The sequence below is a fragment of the Phragmites australis genome, chromosome 2, assembly GCF_958298935.1.
Source record: "Phragmites australis chromosome 2, lpPhrAust1.1, whole genome shotgun sequence".
In the NCBI taxonomy this organism is placed as follows: Eukaryota; Viridiplantae; Streptophyta; class Magnoliopsida; order Poales; family Poaceae; genus Phragmites; species Phragmites australis.
In genome coordinates, this window is record NC_084922.1 from 12,109,399 (window position 1) to 12,124,821 (window position 15,423).

At 44.4% G+C, this 15,423-nt stretch overlaps 1 protein-coding gene across 1 annotated transcript; it reads left to right on the top strand.

Annotated features, from left to right (window-relative positions):
* Positions 1-11,566: 11,566 nt before the first annotated feature.
* On the top strand, positions 11,567-13,892 carry LOC133909861 (auxin-responsive protein IAA4-like). The gene is made up of 4 exons (XM_062352406.1): positions 11,567-11,951; positions 12,802-13,004; positions 13,369-13,480; positions 13,565-13,892. Exons 1-4 carry the CDS (start codon positions 11,755-11,757, stop codon positions 13,617-13,619), a joined length of 567 nt encoding a protein of 188 aa, XP_062208390.1. The 5' UTR covers positions 11,567-11,754; the 3' UTR covers positions 13,620-13,892.
* Positions 13,893-15,423: the final 1,531 nt, after the last annotated feature.

A 15,423-nucleotide genomic window follows, 5' to 3' on the forward strand; every position in this document is an offset into this window, starting at 1 on the left:
GAGATTTTCCAACTTTTAGCCACGAGTCGTGATATCCATGTTGTCGTGTTTGCAAGACATTTAACACACGTTAGTAGTGTGCTGCCAGGAGAATCACTACGAAGCATGATCTATCAATTAGGTCATGATACTTCAACGAATGCCAACCATGTGTCTAATTGGTATGCTAAGCCTTACCCATATCGGCCTCGTGTTTGGTACGATATTTCTTGGGTTGTCACTCTACGAACCGATCCTTATATGTGACACTTGGGCAAAGAGTATCCAACAGGGAAATAACCAACAAAACCTAACATATTTTCTTGGAACGTATCCACAAGCCCACCTCATGAAGCACTATTATCAAACCAACTCCTTACCCAAGTTCTAGGGTTCCATGTTACTAAAACAAGTTCATCATCGCTATTGTATATGTCCACTAAACATGTATATGACACTTCCCGTCATCCCAAAAGCATGACTAAGTAATTCTATCTAAGAGACTCATATCAACTACCACTTAGACTTCAAGGAATGTAAAGAAAGAACCAGGTAAACCCTAACATAGGTGACTACCCATCAAGTTGATAGACATTGCATGCAATTTTGTAAAACGAAATATTTAAAATATAGGTTCAAGATGATCAAGGACATTTGCCTTCTCCTTCATGTTGCTCAGTGAACTCTAGCTCTTGATCTTGATGCTCCTCAAATTGATCTGGGGTGTTGACGTCTAATCGCATGATTACCGGCTCACCGGCGGTGAAGACAAGAGATGGAACACGATCAGGAGGGAAAGGGGATCTCGATTTGAGGCTTACCGAAGGCAGATCGGCTCTGGAAGGGCTTGACGACGGAGAGAGCAGTGATGGAGCTCGGGATCACGTCGCAGAGGGGTCTCCGGCGATCAGGGAACCAGGGTGATGGCGGAAGGAGCTTCGGCGAAGGCAAGTGCTTCTATTGGTGGGCTCAGGTGACGCAAAGAGGCACTGGAGCGGCGAGCTTGGCTGAAGGTGGCATTAATGGCGGCGGTGGCGTCAAGATCTCGGCGAGATGCTCTAGATGTGGTAGCTTCGGCTTTGGGAAAAACACGAGGGGAGGCGGGGACATATATAGGTGGCATGAGAGGGTCTCGGGAGGACCTGGGACTCTTAGGCGGCGGCAGAATTCATTTTGAACTCGGCGGCAGCGCTGAGTCCGCCTTGGAGACGATGCGGGCGAAGACGTGGGGTGAAGGCGGTAAGCAATGCGGGCGTCTTCAGCTGGTGGGCTGGTGTGGCTGCTGTGTTGGACCGGTGCGTGGTCCACGCAGGAGGCAAGTGGCGTGTGAGAGCAGCAGCCTGGTTGGCTCAGCTGGGTTGAAAGGAGAGAAAGGAAGAGTGAGCCGTGCAGGCCAGGCTGGCTAGTTGGGTGGGCCGAAAGGGAGAGGAAGCGGCCTGGGAAGAGTTTTATTTTTTATTTCATTTCCTTTTCTAAATTCATTTGAAATTTGAATTTAAAGACAAATCAATTCAAACAAAGCCAAATAAACTAAAAAAACCCCTAATTGCCTATACTCAGCATGAATGCATATAAATCACATATAGCCAATGTTCATTTGGAATTTAATTTTATAAATTAGATTTTAAACCAAGGCTATTTAATTCAAACTCAAATTAAAGTCTGGCCAATTTTAGAAACTAACAAATTTGAAAATTAGGTTGTTACATTGATCTACTCTTTAGCCCGCAATCACTAGCAACACTCTCTGTAGGCCTATAAGAACTAAACATTCTCTAATCTTGAGCTCAATCACCTTGGATAATCACTTTAAACACTTTGGTGTCTTGGATGTCTTCTCAAGTGCGTTTGAGCTTCCTCTAGACTCTAGCAGCATGCCACAACTTTAAATAACTGAGTAGAGGGGTACTTATAGCCTCAAACCTGCACACTAACCGTTAACCCAATGGCTCAGAAAAGTTGTTAACACCGGATGATCCGGTGAGAATAATATTACTAACACCGGATCATCTGGTGAGTACACTCTGACAAACTAGCTGTTGGAACCCCACTCAAGTCTCTGTGAACACCAGACATTCCAGTGTATACTTCATCTTCATCACTGGACTTTCCGGTGAGTTATCCTGAGCCATCCGAGCCAACTACATCCTCTCTGTGTAAATTGCTCTGGGGAGAGCATCCGGTGCATATTACTTTATCACTAGACTATCCGATACCTTGAACTTTGTTTTGCCTCTTTGTGCTGTTTATTATCCGGTGTATTGTTTGGTGTAGCCTTGCTTCATCACCGGACCTTCCGACGTGTTGATCTTCGATCTTCCACAGCTGCAACCTTCTCTAGTGGACATACTTTGGTGTGTATCTTCCTCCGATCACCATACTTTCCGGTGGGTTGTTCCATTCAGCCTTCTGGACAAAAACACTCTGGTGTTGCCATGCTTTGATTACCAGACTATCTAGTGAGGTTTAGCCTTCGTTCTGTAGCACGACATCCTTCTCTAAAAGAATTGTTCTAGTGAGCATACTTGCTGATCACTGGACCTTCTGGTGAGGTCTTCAAATCTTTCTCTCCATTTGCCAGATATGCTCCAGTGAGTTTAACAACCAAAGCAACCAGACCATCCGGTGAGGCAAATCTTCCTGAGACTTCTCCAATTCAGTCTAACTTTATCTTGGTTACGGTGGCTTCTTCATATATTGCATCCATGAGATCTACTAGTATATAGTCTTAACAACCATGTTAGTAACATTGACTATATTGTCATTAACCCTCAAAATCACAATCATGACCTAATAGGATCATTTTTGCTACAACTACACTGGATATAGGGAGGCTGGTCCAGACTCTAGAGGATGCATACCATAGTTGCTCAAAATGATATATTGCTCTGAAGTTGCTCAGCTTTTCATTCAGACATGGTGTGTTTAGTTTCCTAAATTACCTTTGCTGGTCTGGTAGATACATATAGTCTTATAGAGAAACATGTTTGATTGCCTACACTCGTTGTTCTAATTTAGCTCGGCGGATGCAACTATACACTTTCGATCTGGCCCTCTACAATCTGCTTCGGCGGATGCATGCTCCTGCATTCACTTATACAAGTGATTCCACTTGTCAGTATCCTAAAATCATTTTTATGCGAGCAATCTATCACAATTACCTCTTGTATTCACTCATGTGGTTTTCGGTCAACCAAACAGAAACTCAGTTTAACTTATCCAAACAGATACCACCAATCAAATACTTTTTTTTTCAACAAATATAATTCCACTCAGACTATTGATCCTCAACCAAACTATAAGATGTGGATCTACAAAATCCCATACGAAGAACCAAACACACCACAATGGATATCATACAACAATATGATTCTGTCCCAATCAGAGCGTTCGTAAACGTCGGTTTTTTGATAAGTTCTTGATCGGTGACGCGTGGCTTCAAAATGAAGATTTTCATTTCTTTCGCGACCAGTTATTGGTCAGCTGTTCGTTGATCAGGCGTTTAGAGAGGCTTTGTTTACTCCTACCGGCGTCCTAGGTGCTTTGACAAAGATGAACATCTTTTTATTGTTTAACACACGCAACTAGGCGATCGGACACGCACATTTCCATCCTAGATGCTGGTGCTTCGAGTCATCATCACTAGCAGTAGGCAGGGGGAATGGAATTCCTAGACCCGGGGGAGGGGGAGGGGGGGGGGATACGTGAAACACGCACGGCTATCTCTCATGTGTGCAAGCATCTTTGCGTCGTCGCACATAAAGCGCAAGCCTATGAAGTGTACCGTGGACACATATGGGACAGGAACACAAAAAAATCTCGTACAGGGCTACTGGCTCAGAAAAAATGTTTCGCCCTTTTTCGCTCGCTTGCCGTATTACGTACAAATTAGTGACTTTTGACGTTCCGTTGTGAATCACTTTTAGACAATACGTGTTGGGAAGAAGGAACAGAGATGTCAAGTCGACTACCCTGCTGACCAACGCGATGTGAGTGATGTGAGGATGCAATGCAATCAGCGGGCGATCGATGATTGTCATGTGCCGCACGGGCGGACACGGGAGGAGCAAGGAAACGTAAGCCATGCCTCCCTGTCTGTCCCCGTCTCCTCTCCCGAGCTAGAGTTACCCGAAACCAACCGGCCAAGACAAGGCTTGCCCGTGCGGTGCTCATCGCCTGCTGCTTGCCTTCAAACTGACAAGTGACTACAAAAGTGAGTGCAAGAGAGCATGCTATCTTCTCCTGTGTGCTGTTGCTGATGTCGAAACTCAAAAGCGAACGTACGTACATAAAGCCTCCCTGTCCGATATGTTCATCGACTGATTTTGACGGGCGATTCGATCTTTGACTTTAAGCACTCATATTTCTTTCATTAAGTTCAGCTCATATTGTGAGCTGAGCACTAGCAGCATTGACCCTGGCCAATTTTGTTCTCTCCTTTCCTGAAACGAATCAAACCAAAGGTTTCTGATTGCTGAACATTTTCACGACGACATGCACGGCCATGTGTGCATGCATCTGCTTGTTTAGTCTTCTAGTTATCATCATATCCGGATTTTTTAGCCTTTTTAATTAATATTTTATTAATAGCCCCCCAACTAGATTTCCAAAAAAACAACCCTTAGGTCACACCTAGATCCACAGCATGGCAATCGTATAGTCACGCCATATACGTTGGTGTCACCATAGCTATCATGCTTGAACGCCCCAGGTCGTTTTATTCGTGGCGAGGATGTGATAGCTCATGTCCCACCAACCACCTTGGCACAACCGACTTTCATGCTAGGCACGATGGTGTGACCGCCCCTGTACAAAACCAAGTATGTGCCTCCCTCCCTCCCATGAAAAATGACTTCCTCTTATCATTGACAACTTGCAATCTATCAGCCCTATTCTCACCTTCTTCAATGCCACCACTATCCTTTGCCTCCACACCTTCTTCTTGCACCTGTTCATCCTCTGCCTCATCATCATCTCCCTAGGATGTAGAAATTGCATCAACATTCAGTTCCGCCTTCTCATCCTTAAAGGTTGAGTCTTCAAAGTAATTGGTTGCAACTGCAAGATCAAGATTAAATTCATATGCAGCACCCTCACGAACCGAGTTACAAGAAACAGGGTCTATAACTTGGTGACTATGAAGTAATTGGGAACAACTTCAACATTTTCTCCCGTTGGCTGACACGATGGTCCCTCTTGGATCAAGTGTTCAATAGGGTCTTCTTCCTCGATCACCCTTGCCGACATGATGAAGCATCTAGGCCTCTCATTTATGTTTTGATAATTAATGATAATGTGTACATGTGGATTAAGATGTTTGTTTGACATATGAAAATGTTAGTCCCAAAATTGTTGAAGAGTTAGAAAATGCATGTGTGAAAGATATGCAAATGGCTAGCTCAAGGCAAAGGTAAAAAATGTAGAGCATTTTCTTTTGTCGGTCAATGATGGTTAGAGAATAAAAATGACTGAATTGATATGATAAATGTCGTACTATTAAGAGCAGTTGATACCCGTTTACTTGAGGTATCAAAGATGTCATAATTGCTCAAACTTGTATTTCATCTAGAATGAGGAATTCACTTTGAGAGAAACCAAAAATCCTACTCTTTGAAGTGTTCTGAGTGTCTGGCGGTTTGACCGCTAGGGGTCAGCGGTCTAACCGTCGTCTGCACAAGGGATAGATTCCAAGTTGCATTGTCTCGCGGTCTGACTGAGGTCGTGCCGGCTTGACCTCCATAAGGAACAGAGAGTTTGGACTCTCTGTTCTGGCTCGTGGTTTGATTGTGGCTATGCTGGTCTTACCGCCAGAGGAAAAGAGAGTTTGGGATCTCTGTTCAAGGCTCATGGTTTGATGGTGACCATAGGCGGTCTGACCACCAATTCAATTTTGGCTCAGAGTCAAAGTAATCACTGCACTGAAGTAGCCATTGGACCAGTGGCGGTCTGACCGCTAGTTGTGCTGCGGTCTGACCTCTAGGAGCTAAGAACTGTCAAACTTCAGATAACAACTACATTTCTGATTGTAGCCTATAAATAGCCCCTTGCTGGTCCAAGAAAGCTCTTTAGCATTTCCATTCTGATCTCTTGAGCTCTTGTATCCTCTTCTCCCTCTATTGGCTTAGTTATTGCATCTTTGAGAGTGTGAGAGCATCCAGTGCATTGCTTTGTAGTGTTTGAGCTTTGTGGCACTAGTGATCCTTCAAGCAAGTGTCATCGGCTTATTACTCTTGGAGGTTGCTGCCTTCTAGATGACTTGGAGGTAGTTGCACCATTGAGCCCTTCAAGGAGTTTGTGAAGGAGTTCCGGTAGTGATTGTGAGAGGTTTTGAGCACGCCTCACTGGAGCAGTAAAGTAGTTCATTACTCTAAACTAGCTCAAGATCAAGTTGCTCGTGGTGAGCCTCTTCTCGTGATGAGAATTGCATACCTGATAGAGGAGTGGTTAGGACTTGAACTCACCTCAACGTGGATTAGAGGTGATCAGCAAATCACCGCTACCATAAGATAAAATTTATTGTCTCTTTTGTGTGGTATATCTTGTGCTTTTTACATTTTTGCAATTTACCTTATGCAATTTATCTTCCTAGAATTTAAATTATTGCATGTCACCATAAGATTGCAAACCTTGATATAGTTATAATTGCTTTATTTTGCTTTAGTGATATCTAGTTTAAAATTTTGTAAGTTTTATTTGATCGCTGAACAATTAGTTTTGAAACATCCTATTCACCTCCTCTAGTCGGTATCCTTGATCCTACACATGACACCACCACATTCCATGTCCACCACTTCCCTAGTGATTGGCCTCTTAGTAACTTCTATGACAACCTCCATGCAAGCAACTTGAGAACTTTCACAATTTTGTTGTACAATTTTCAATCATTCTTTGATGCCAACTTCATGAACACATAGTGAGCCCTTGCACCCCTGACATCGAACCAACCTTGCATTCCTACTTCGCCATCATACACTCCACATTTCAACTTTACCAGAATATGCGCAACTAGATCATAAAAGCATGGCAGATTAAAAAATGATAACAATTCTTCCTTTATGTTTTTCAAACTCTCCTTTTTCATTAATTATGCCACCCCAAAACATGCAAACAACACAAATCATTCTACAAAACACAGCCACCACATTTATATTTGCATTCCAAAATTGCTAAATTATCGAACAATTATACATCATTCCCCCACATGTAGGCTACACTTATATGAACTAACTAAAATCGCATAAAAATGTGTATGCAACTCATTCTTCACGTTAAGCAGGCTAACAATACATGCATTCGATGTTATGAACCATCCAATCCACATCAATTCATTCCAATTCCAAATAATTTAGCCTACGAAACAATAGGTCACTTACATCTAACAAAATGCTCAAAATTAACCAAAAAATGGATAGGATGGAGGAGTTACCTTCCTAGGGGACGCCCCAACTAAATGCCCTTTGATTTGAGGCCAAATTAGAGGTGGATTAGAGGTAGATTGAGGGGAGGAGAGAGGGGCGCGGTGCGGTTGGGCTCGGGTTGGAAGAGGAAGAAATGGAAGGGATGCAAGGGAGGGAGCTCGAGCATAGTTCTGTATATGGATGGTCACGCCACCGCTCCTGGCGTGACAAGTGGTCGCACCAGGATGGTTGGCGTGACATGAGTTTTCATGTCACCGCCATGTGTAAAGTGATTTGGGGCGTTCTAGCATGATAGCTATAGTCACGTCAACACAAAGTGACTGTACGATTGCCACACCATGAATCTTAGTGTGACAAAAATGCTATTTTCTGAAAATCTAGTTCCGAGTGACTATTAATAAAATATTAATTAAAAAAGGCTAAAAAAATATCGGTTGGAGCTCCGAGACAGCGTAGCTGGTCTGGTCTGTCTCTTGTGTCTGGTAAAGGTTTGTTGCCAGTATAAAACAATGCGCCTCCTGTCTGCACAAAGCCCGTGCAGATCTGCAGCCGCAGCTTAGCGCACGCAGCTCCCCTTTTGCTTCCAGAACGCCGCAGCTCACTTCGCAATCTTCCATCTCACAAAAGGAGCGAGCTGGCCGGCCTGCACACTTTATGCTTTGTCTTGTCTCCTTAGACAACTCCTCGAGAAAAGCTTAATAAATGAGATTTTAGTGGACAAACCATCATTAACGGCATCATAAACCATCACTTTGGTGGGATCAGTTGCTTGCAGAGTCGACCAAACTGCGCACGTGAAAATCACAAGGCTACATGAGACCTTGGTCGTTTCTCCAGCGTATGTTGCCTCAGTTTTGCGTACCGATCATCAGTTGCTGCATAGTGTAGGAGGCTTGACCAAGGTCATGTCGACACAACTCCTTAACAACGATCGCATGTTTAAGAATTAGTCCAATTCTCGTAATAACTGATAAGAGTTCCTTCATTTCAAATGGGACCTTAAACTAGGCCATCCATCTCTCTTTTTTCCATAAGTGCGACTGCCAGCTCTCTGACTATGAACGTCTCATAATACATATTGAGATTTATGCACCAACCACTTCACCGCAAAGCCCACTTCGTCAGCGAGATCTCAGTGGGCAGGAGCGATCAATGTATCCATTCCATTCTTCATCAGTACGCAACCTATCAATCTCTTCTCACCTTGGCGAACAGCACGCTAGAGAGGCAATGATACCAACAATTACGTGCCACAGCGGCTAGTGGTACAGTACACTATACTGCTGCTGCTGCTGCCGCCGCCGCCGCCGACCATCATCGTGCCTGCGGGAAGCAGCAGGTCTGCAGGTGTCTGGGATTTGCATCATGCCGTCTCAGAAGAGGAACGGAGAGCGTAGACGTGCCAGTAACGAGGGAGGCCGCCTTTTCCCCCGTGCGCATGTTAGTGTAAAATAGGAGTGGGAGGCGAACAAAAAAAGTTTGTCTAGAGGAAGCTTGCTGATAAAGTGTAGGTGAAGTGATCTCCCCTGTGTGGCTGTCCCCTCCCTTCTCAGGAACGTCTCTTCCTTTTTCACCCAACGGCGCGTAGGAACTCCTGCATCAACGAGTTGAGTTTTGGTTGATCGGAAGAAATTAGGTGCGATCACCACTTGGCGAGCGAGCGGCCTATCACCTTTTTTTTGCATCTATCGATATGAATAACTTGGGAACAAGTTCTCGAAATTTACTTTTTTTTGTGTCTACATGATTTTAGCTTTAAATTCATTCAACGTGAGGGAAAACAAATTTTTTTTTGCAAACGGTAAATTAAATAATGATAAATAAAAAATAAAGTTTTTTTTTGAATTTTTCATGTTTATTTGGTGCGCAAACGGAAAGTTGATTTGCACCACAGGAGGTGATCAGAAAAGAAAATACTTGATTTCGTCGTTGATGGCATGGATGTTGATTCGGTGGACCTCCACACAGGTGGTGAAAGCCATTTTAATTTCATCACTTGTTGTGAGGCCTTCTTGGTCTACTCGAAAGCAAACAGGTGATAATTTCATGTTCTGCTGCTTGTGAAATCCTTGCAAATTACAGCAAATTTTCTCACTACTATAAAACCTCTCGTCATTGTCGGTTCAAAAAAAAAAAATGCTTTGCTACTAGTTTTTAAATCTGCAATGATTAAGCGACAGTAAGTTTGTTAGAACTTCTGTCTCAAATCTCCATCCTGAAGAGTTTTTTGGTAGAACAATTTTGCACTATATATGACATATTGATCCTAACTAGGGGAGATGAATGACCAGGGAGAGTGGCGACACAATGATCTTCTTCTTGGTCTCCAGCACCTAGGGCAAATTCGCGGCAAAAACAACCGTCGAGTCAGGGCGGTGGGGCAACGACACCAGAGTGTCGGGGCAGTGAGGCACCAAGGCGGTCGCAGCCGGCTGTGCATCGGGGCAACGGGTGTCGAGATGAGAATACGGCTAAGTGTTGGGGTATCGGGACATTTGAATTTATATTTAGTTGTATCATTGCTGGTTGTAGCCTCCTATCACTGCTGACTGCTGGTTCTGTACTACAACCGATAATGATACTCTGTCTAAGTTTTAAACATTGTATACTGTGACAAATTATTTTGATTTACTTTATCGATACCAGTTATTTTCTAACCGGCGGTGAAAAAGAGCACAAATGACTCGCTGCTTTACAAAGGTCCTCAATTCCAATGAAAAGAATAGTTAAATGCTAGTTGTTCCAGGATGGTTTTTTGGGAATATTTGTTCCTGCATGTCAATTGTCTTCTCTAATTAACCGGCGAAATGATGGTGGGAAGTAGTAGCAGTTATGATCGTGCTAAAGTTGATGGCAAAGTTTCCTTCCTCCTGCGTGAATCCCGCACCGCAACGTCGCTTTGCCTCCAACGCCCGGGCCTATGCCACCAGCCCATAGCTTTTTTGCTCTTCACTCTCGATCGTATGAAACTACAAAATGGCAGCAGGAAAAAGTTGGCACGCCGCAGTCACCTGCTGCGATCTCGGCAAATTGAATTCAATGGGAAAACGACCCCGAGTCGGATCAATCGATGGCGTGGAAGGTGACCTGTCTGAACTGTCGGGGAATCTGTCTACCTTAGCTCGATCTAATCGTGGTGACTGGTGACGCGCCCGGCCAGGCAGATCGTTAGTTCAGCGGCTGGGTCACAGGACGCGCGCCCGTGGCGCAGCTGAAAACGATACGACGCCATCGAATCAAGCGGCGCCTCAGAGCTCACCGTTCGCGATCCTACTCCAAGTAGCCTTCCCTGTAATCTAGCGGCCAATTTGGGCGCGGAGCACGGACCAAACAGCGTGCCCCGATCGTATCAACGGCCGTCGCTTTCAGCGGCCGCGGCTGTGTCCCCGGGCTGTAGGCCTCTGCGGAGGCAGGCCTCGCGCGGGTGTCAACACCGCCGATCCGTGCCGCACTCCGGTGGCACGGTGGGTTAGGTCCCCGTCTTTATGACCGGCGCGCGCGCACGTACGTACCTCGCCCGTGCGTTTACGACTCCGGCACCGTCCTTGATTGCGGATTCAAACGGCACGAGCAGTGGCCATGAGCTAGCTTGGTCTCTACTGCACGCCATGCCTCCTGTCCTGGCCGAAGCATATGCCGTCCATGCACAGGAGCAGTGCCGAACTGATCGCGTCACATTGATCACGGATTGCTTGAGCGTGCGCACATGATTGTGTGTCGGTATGCGCGTGTGAGAGACTGAGCGGTTTGGTGGTGGTGGTGGTCACATCCCCTGCGCGCGCTCGAGTGAACCCAACACGTCACTTGTTGTCAAGGGGAGGCCAGAGGGTGCATGGTACTATTGTTTTCTTGTTAATTTGTTCGATCGATCTCTTCCTTGATCAATCGATTAACGAATTAACATTGTCTAGTGTTCTAAATTATATATATATACACCTCTACTACTTGCTGAGAGGCGTAAAGGCATCGTTTAGCTCAAAATGGAATGGAGCTTGTATAAAATGAGAACAAAGGATTAACAACCCTGCATGTGTGTCACTCGCAGGCTTTGATCAGCTAACCAGGTGTGTACACCTATCACATACAAAAAACAGCCTTTAATTTTTTAAAGAAGCATATAAAAAAGTAACTAAATATATTTTCCCACACCATCTCCTTTAGCGCTCTCTCTCTCTCTCTCTCTCTCTCTCTCTCAACCCTTTGGCTTTCTCAGCTCCCATTACCAGCTATATATACATAGATCTCCTGCACTCTTTCCCTCTCCCTTCCGTTCCTTAATTTGACGAGTAGCTGCTAGTTTCACCCCACCTCTGTCCTCTCTATTCTACATAGCTACCAGATTATGTGCTAGTCAGACATGGCGGAGCGCAAGGGCAGGGACCGGTCCCCTTCGTCGTCCATGGACAGCAGCACCCACCCGGTGCTTTCCTCAACGTCGTCGGGCTGCCGGCCGGCGAGGCGGGACCTCAGAACCGATCTCCAGCTAGGGCTCAGCCTGGTGACGTCGTCCTCCCTCCTGGCCGCGGAGAGCAAGAGCATCCCTTCCACGCCAAGGTTTCTTCACCCACAACTCTCCTTTTCTTCTTCCTAGCTTTGTGTTAATTAGATCAGCAGAACATGCATGCAAGTCTTCCTCTGAGAAACTATTAAAAAAACGCCATGGCTAATTCGATATATGTTTTTTGCTTGGTTTCTTTTTCATTGGTTGTTTACTTTAGATTTAAATAGATAATTGGGTATACACCACCATTTATATGCAGAGGACATCAATTGTATTCATATACGCAAGGGGAATTGGGGTTGGGGAATTACCTGGCTCATGTTCTTTGTGGATCTACTCCCTCTCCCATAGATCGTTTCCATACACAGCCCATGCATGCGACCAGGAGCTCATCAACTTGTCCTGAGTTCTTTTTCCCGTTGTTTAATCTGTCTCATTTATCAATTGTTATGTGTGCTTTCTTGTGAACCACACATGTACGATCGCCCTCAGGCATACGAATGCCTCAAACATCTGAGATGGATCCTGTACGTTCTTGTTTTGCTATGTCTATAACAGATCTTGATCTTTGCTACTTTGCTAGAATACATCAAGAGCTTTCTTTCATTTTGATGATCAACTCGATCATACCACAAATTAAGAAAGGGAGAGGTATATACAATAAAATTTGTCACAGAGCCAAACATTTCAGCCTTTTTTTTTCAGAGTAATTTTAGCGTTATTTGATCATTGCTTTATATCTTCACAGCAACTTTCGAATTTTTGTTGTTATTATTATCATTCAGAAATGTAGTGCATCCCGGATTAATTGGCCAACAGTAGTCCATCGATCTAATTGGTTCGCTTGTACATATCATCTACATTAACTGACAACACTCTCAACACGAACGGGTGATCCGGCAGGAACCAAGTACTCTCTGATTGGCCCCCCGTCAAGCCGTTCCTTAGGAGCGCCCTGACAGCATCCGCATGCCGGCGGCGGACATTGTTCGTGAAGGTGTATATGGAAGGCGTTCCAATCGGCCGGAAACTTGACTTGCTTTTGCTGGATGGGTACGACAGCCTCCTCGCTAAACTCTGCCAGATGTTTAAGACCCTCATCAAATGTAAGTACACATCGAAATATGTTCTTTACCACAATTTTTAAAGAATGTGAAACCAACAGAAAAAAAGGGGGAATGAGAAGAAATGATGTAACACAATCAATGCGGAAATGAATAGATCAACAAAATTGAACGACAGAATGAATCGTAATTATGCAATGCCAACACAAGGCTTTCTTGGGATCCTAGCCACTAGTATTTGCTACCACCAGTTTCTGGTGAATTCTTTCATTTTAAGAGGAGTTCCTGTCTCACACATTAAATTTGATAGATAAACACAAGTCATGCTGTCACATCTTCCTTTGTCATGATTCTATATTGCAATGCTCGCCGTTTCCTGTATAATTGATATATATGATATTATTAGATGCTGATGTTATGGAGTACCATCAACGAATTACTCGCAAGAAGGCTGCTCATGTTCTCACCTATGAAGACCAGGACGGAGACTGGATGATGGTTGGGGACGTGCCGTGGGAGTATGTTTCTGCTCTGCTTAAATTATTCACTAGCCTTTCATTTTACTGTTTGATTAGGCTGAGAGCTCTTCTTTGTATTTGCAGGCTTTTCCTTACAACTGTAAAGAAACTGAGGATTGCTAGAACAGATAAATGTTAATTAGCAAGCTTATTCATGCGGTGGACTTTATTTTCTTTCTTATTTCTTATATAGGATAGTTGAGAAAGATTTTGCTGAATAGAGTGGACATGTGGGCATGTGGCTATACTAACTTTGTACAGTATATACTGAAGAAAATGTAACCTTGCCACCTCCCAAGCATTAAAAAGCCTGTATTTGATTTTTTTCTGTTTCTTTCACTCGCTTGTAAATACCATATTTATTTGTTAAAGAGTAGATAATTTGTAAGGAAAAAATCATCGATATTAGAAATCTTCTCTTGCAAGTAAGGACTATTTGCAGAGCTTCTCTTGTTCATTTGGTATTACAATTACAGATAAAGCTAAAAAGGTGTTATCAGGATTGTGGAACACTGTTATTAATTAGCTAATTCTTTGTATAGGTATTCAAAGAACACAACACATGAAAGAATGAGATTTTCCATTTTCCATTCATGTTTTTTGGAAAATGAGTGGACAAAACACTACCATTTTGAGCTTGCATTAGGGGATAGCTTGTTCTCTCTGGCTTCACCTTTTCAAACAAAACAAGATATCTTAGATTCATTACTGAAATATTATTTAATAAAACCTAATATTACTAAAACTTGATATACCTAGGCATAAATCATATCTGCACTTTCTATGAAGAAGAAAAAAAATACCAGAAGAACATTTAGAGGAAGTCTTTTCGCTTTTGTAAGATATTCTTGTCTCCAAGTCCAGTCCATCACAAAGGCATGTCCCCTTCCTGTTTGGTTTTAATCAACATGTGTGTGATTTCACTTCTGAATGGTGAAATCTTGAAACATGGAAACACAAAGCTTGGATAAAGTGAAGCGACCCACCATATGTCACACTTCATAACCTTTCATTTCTGAAAACCAATAGCGGAGGAAGGAGCATGAAGAGAGCTATCTAACTAGGTCTACTGAGAGGTCTTATTTCTTTGGAATGAATTCGCCCCCTACTTTGCCCTCTTGGGCCTCCTTTTATTTATATGAGGGGAGGCGGTGAATGCCACATTTGCCCCTTGGATCTTTACATGGAGAGATGCTTAGTCACATTATTCGAGGGCATTATAGTTGTTTACCCTTGGATCACGAGGGCAGCAGCTGCCTACATATTATACATCATTGCCTAAGCCACCTATCTAATCGACACCCTAGGGGGAGGGGTATTTCCCCAACAGTACCCTCTCATCTATAAGCCTCGAGGTTTTGAGGGGCGGGTGGATGCAACATGTCTTGCTTCTACCTCTAGGGGTTCGAGAGCCCCTAGGGAAGGCGTTAGCAAGCTTGGTGTAATTTTTGAAGGCCGGTGGCGGTGGCGGTGGCATAGCTTGATGGAGTCTCACCACCCGAAGCATCACTACGGCGGGGCTCGACGAAGATGGGCCATCGGGACCCTCTCGACGACTTCGAAAGTGGAGCTTGATAGAGTTGCACGCCAAGGGTGACCGTGGAGTAGCTTGAAGGAACCAGATGCCGAGTCGATGGTGAGGAGTCTTGACGGAGGTAACGTCATCTGGAGCATCAAAGCCGGAGCCGGACTTAGCAGATGGCGAGGAGGCTTGACAGATGTGGCGTCATCCGGAGAACCACATCCGGAGCCACAAGCTGAGTAGACGGGGAGGAGGCTCGACGGAGGTGACACCGATCGGAGCACCGCGTCCAGAGCCGAACACTGAGTAGATGACGAGGAGACTCGACAGATGCGGCATCATCCGGAGCACCACATCCGGAGTCACACATCGAGTAGACAGCTAGAAGGCTCGATAGATGTGACGCTTTTCGGAGCACCAC

What these genes read in the sequence shown, in the direction of transcription:
- LOC133909861 (XM_062352406.1), top strand. Translation starts at nt 11,755, where the DNA reads ATGGCGGAGCGCAAGGGCAGGGACCGGTCCCCTTCGTCGTCCATGGAC. An exon ending in AGCATCCCTTCCACGCCAAG is followed by an intron (nt 11,952 to 12,801) that starts GTTTCTTCACCC and finishes GTGATCCGGCAG; the next exon opens with GAACCAAGTACTCTCTGATT. An exon ending in GTTTAAGACCCTCATCAAAT is followed by an intron (nt 13,005 to 13,368) that starts GTAAGTACACAT and finishes TGATATTATTAG; the next exon opens with ATGCTGATGTTATGGAGTAC.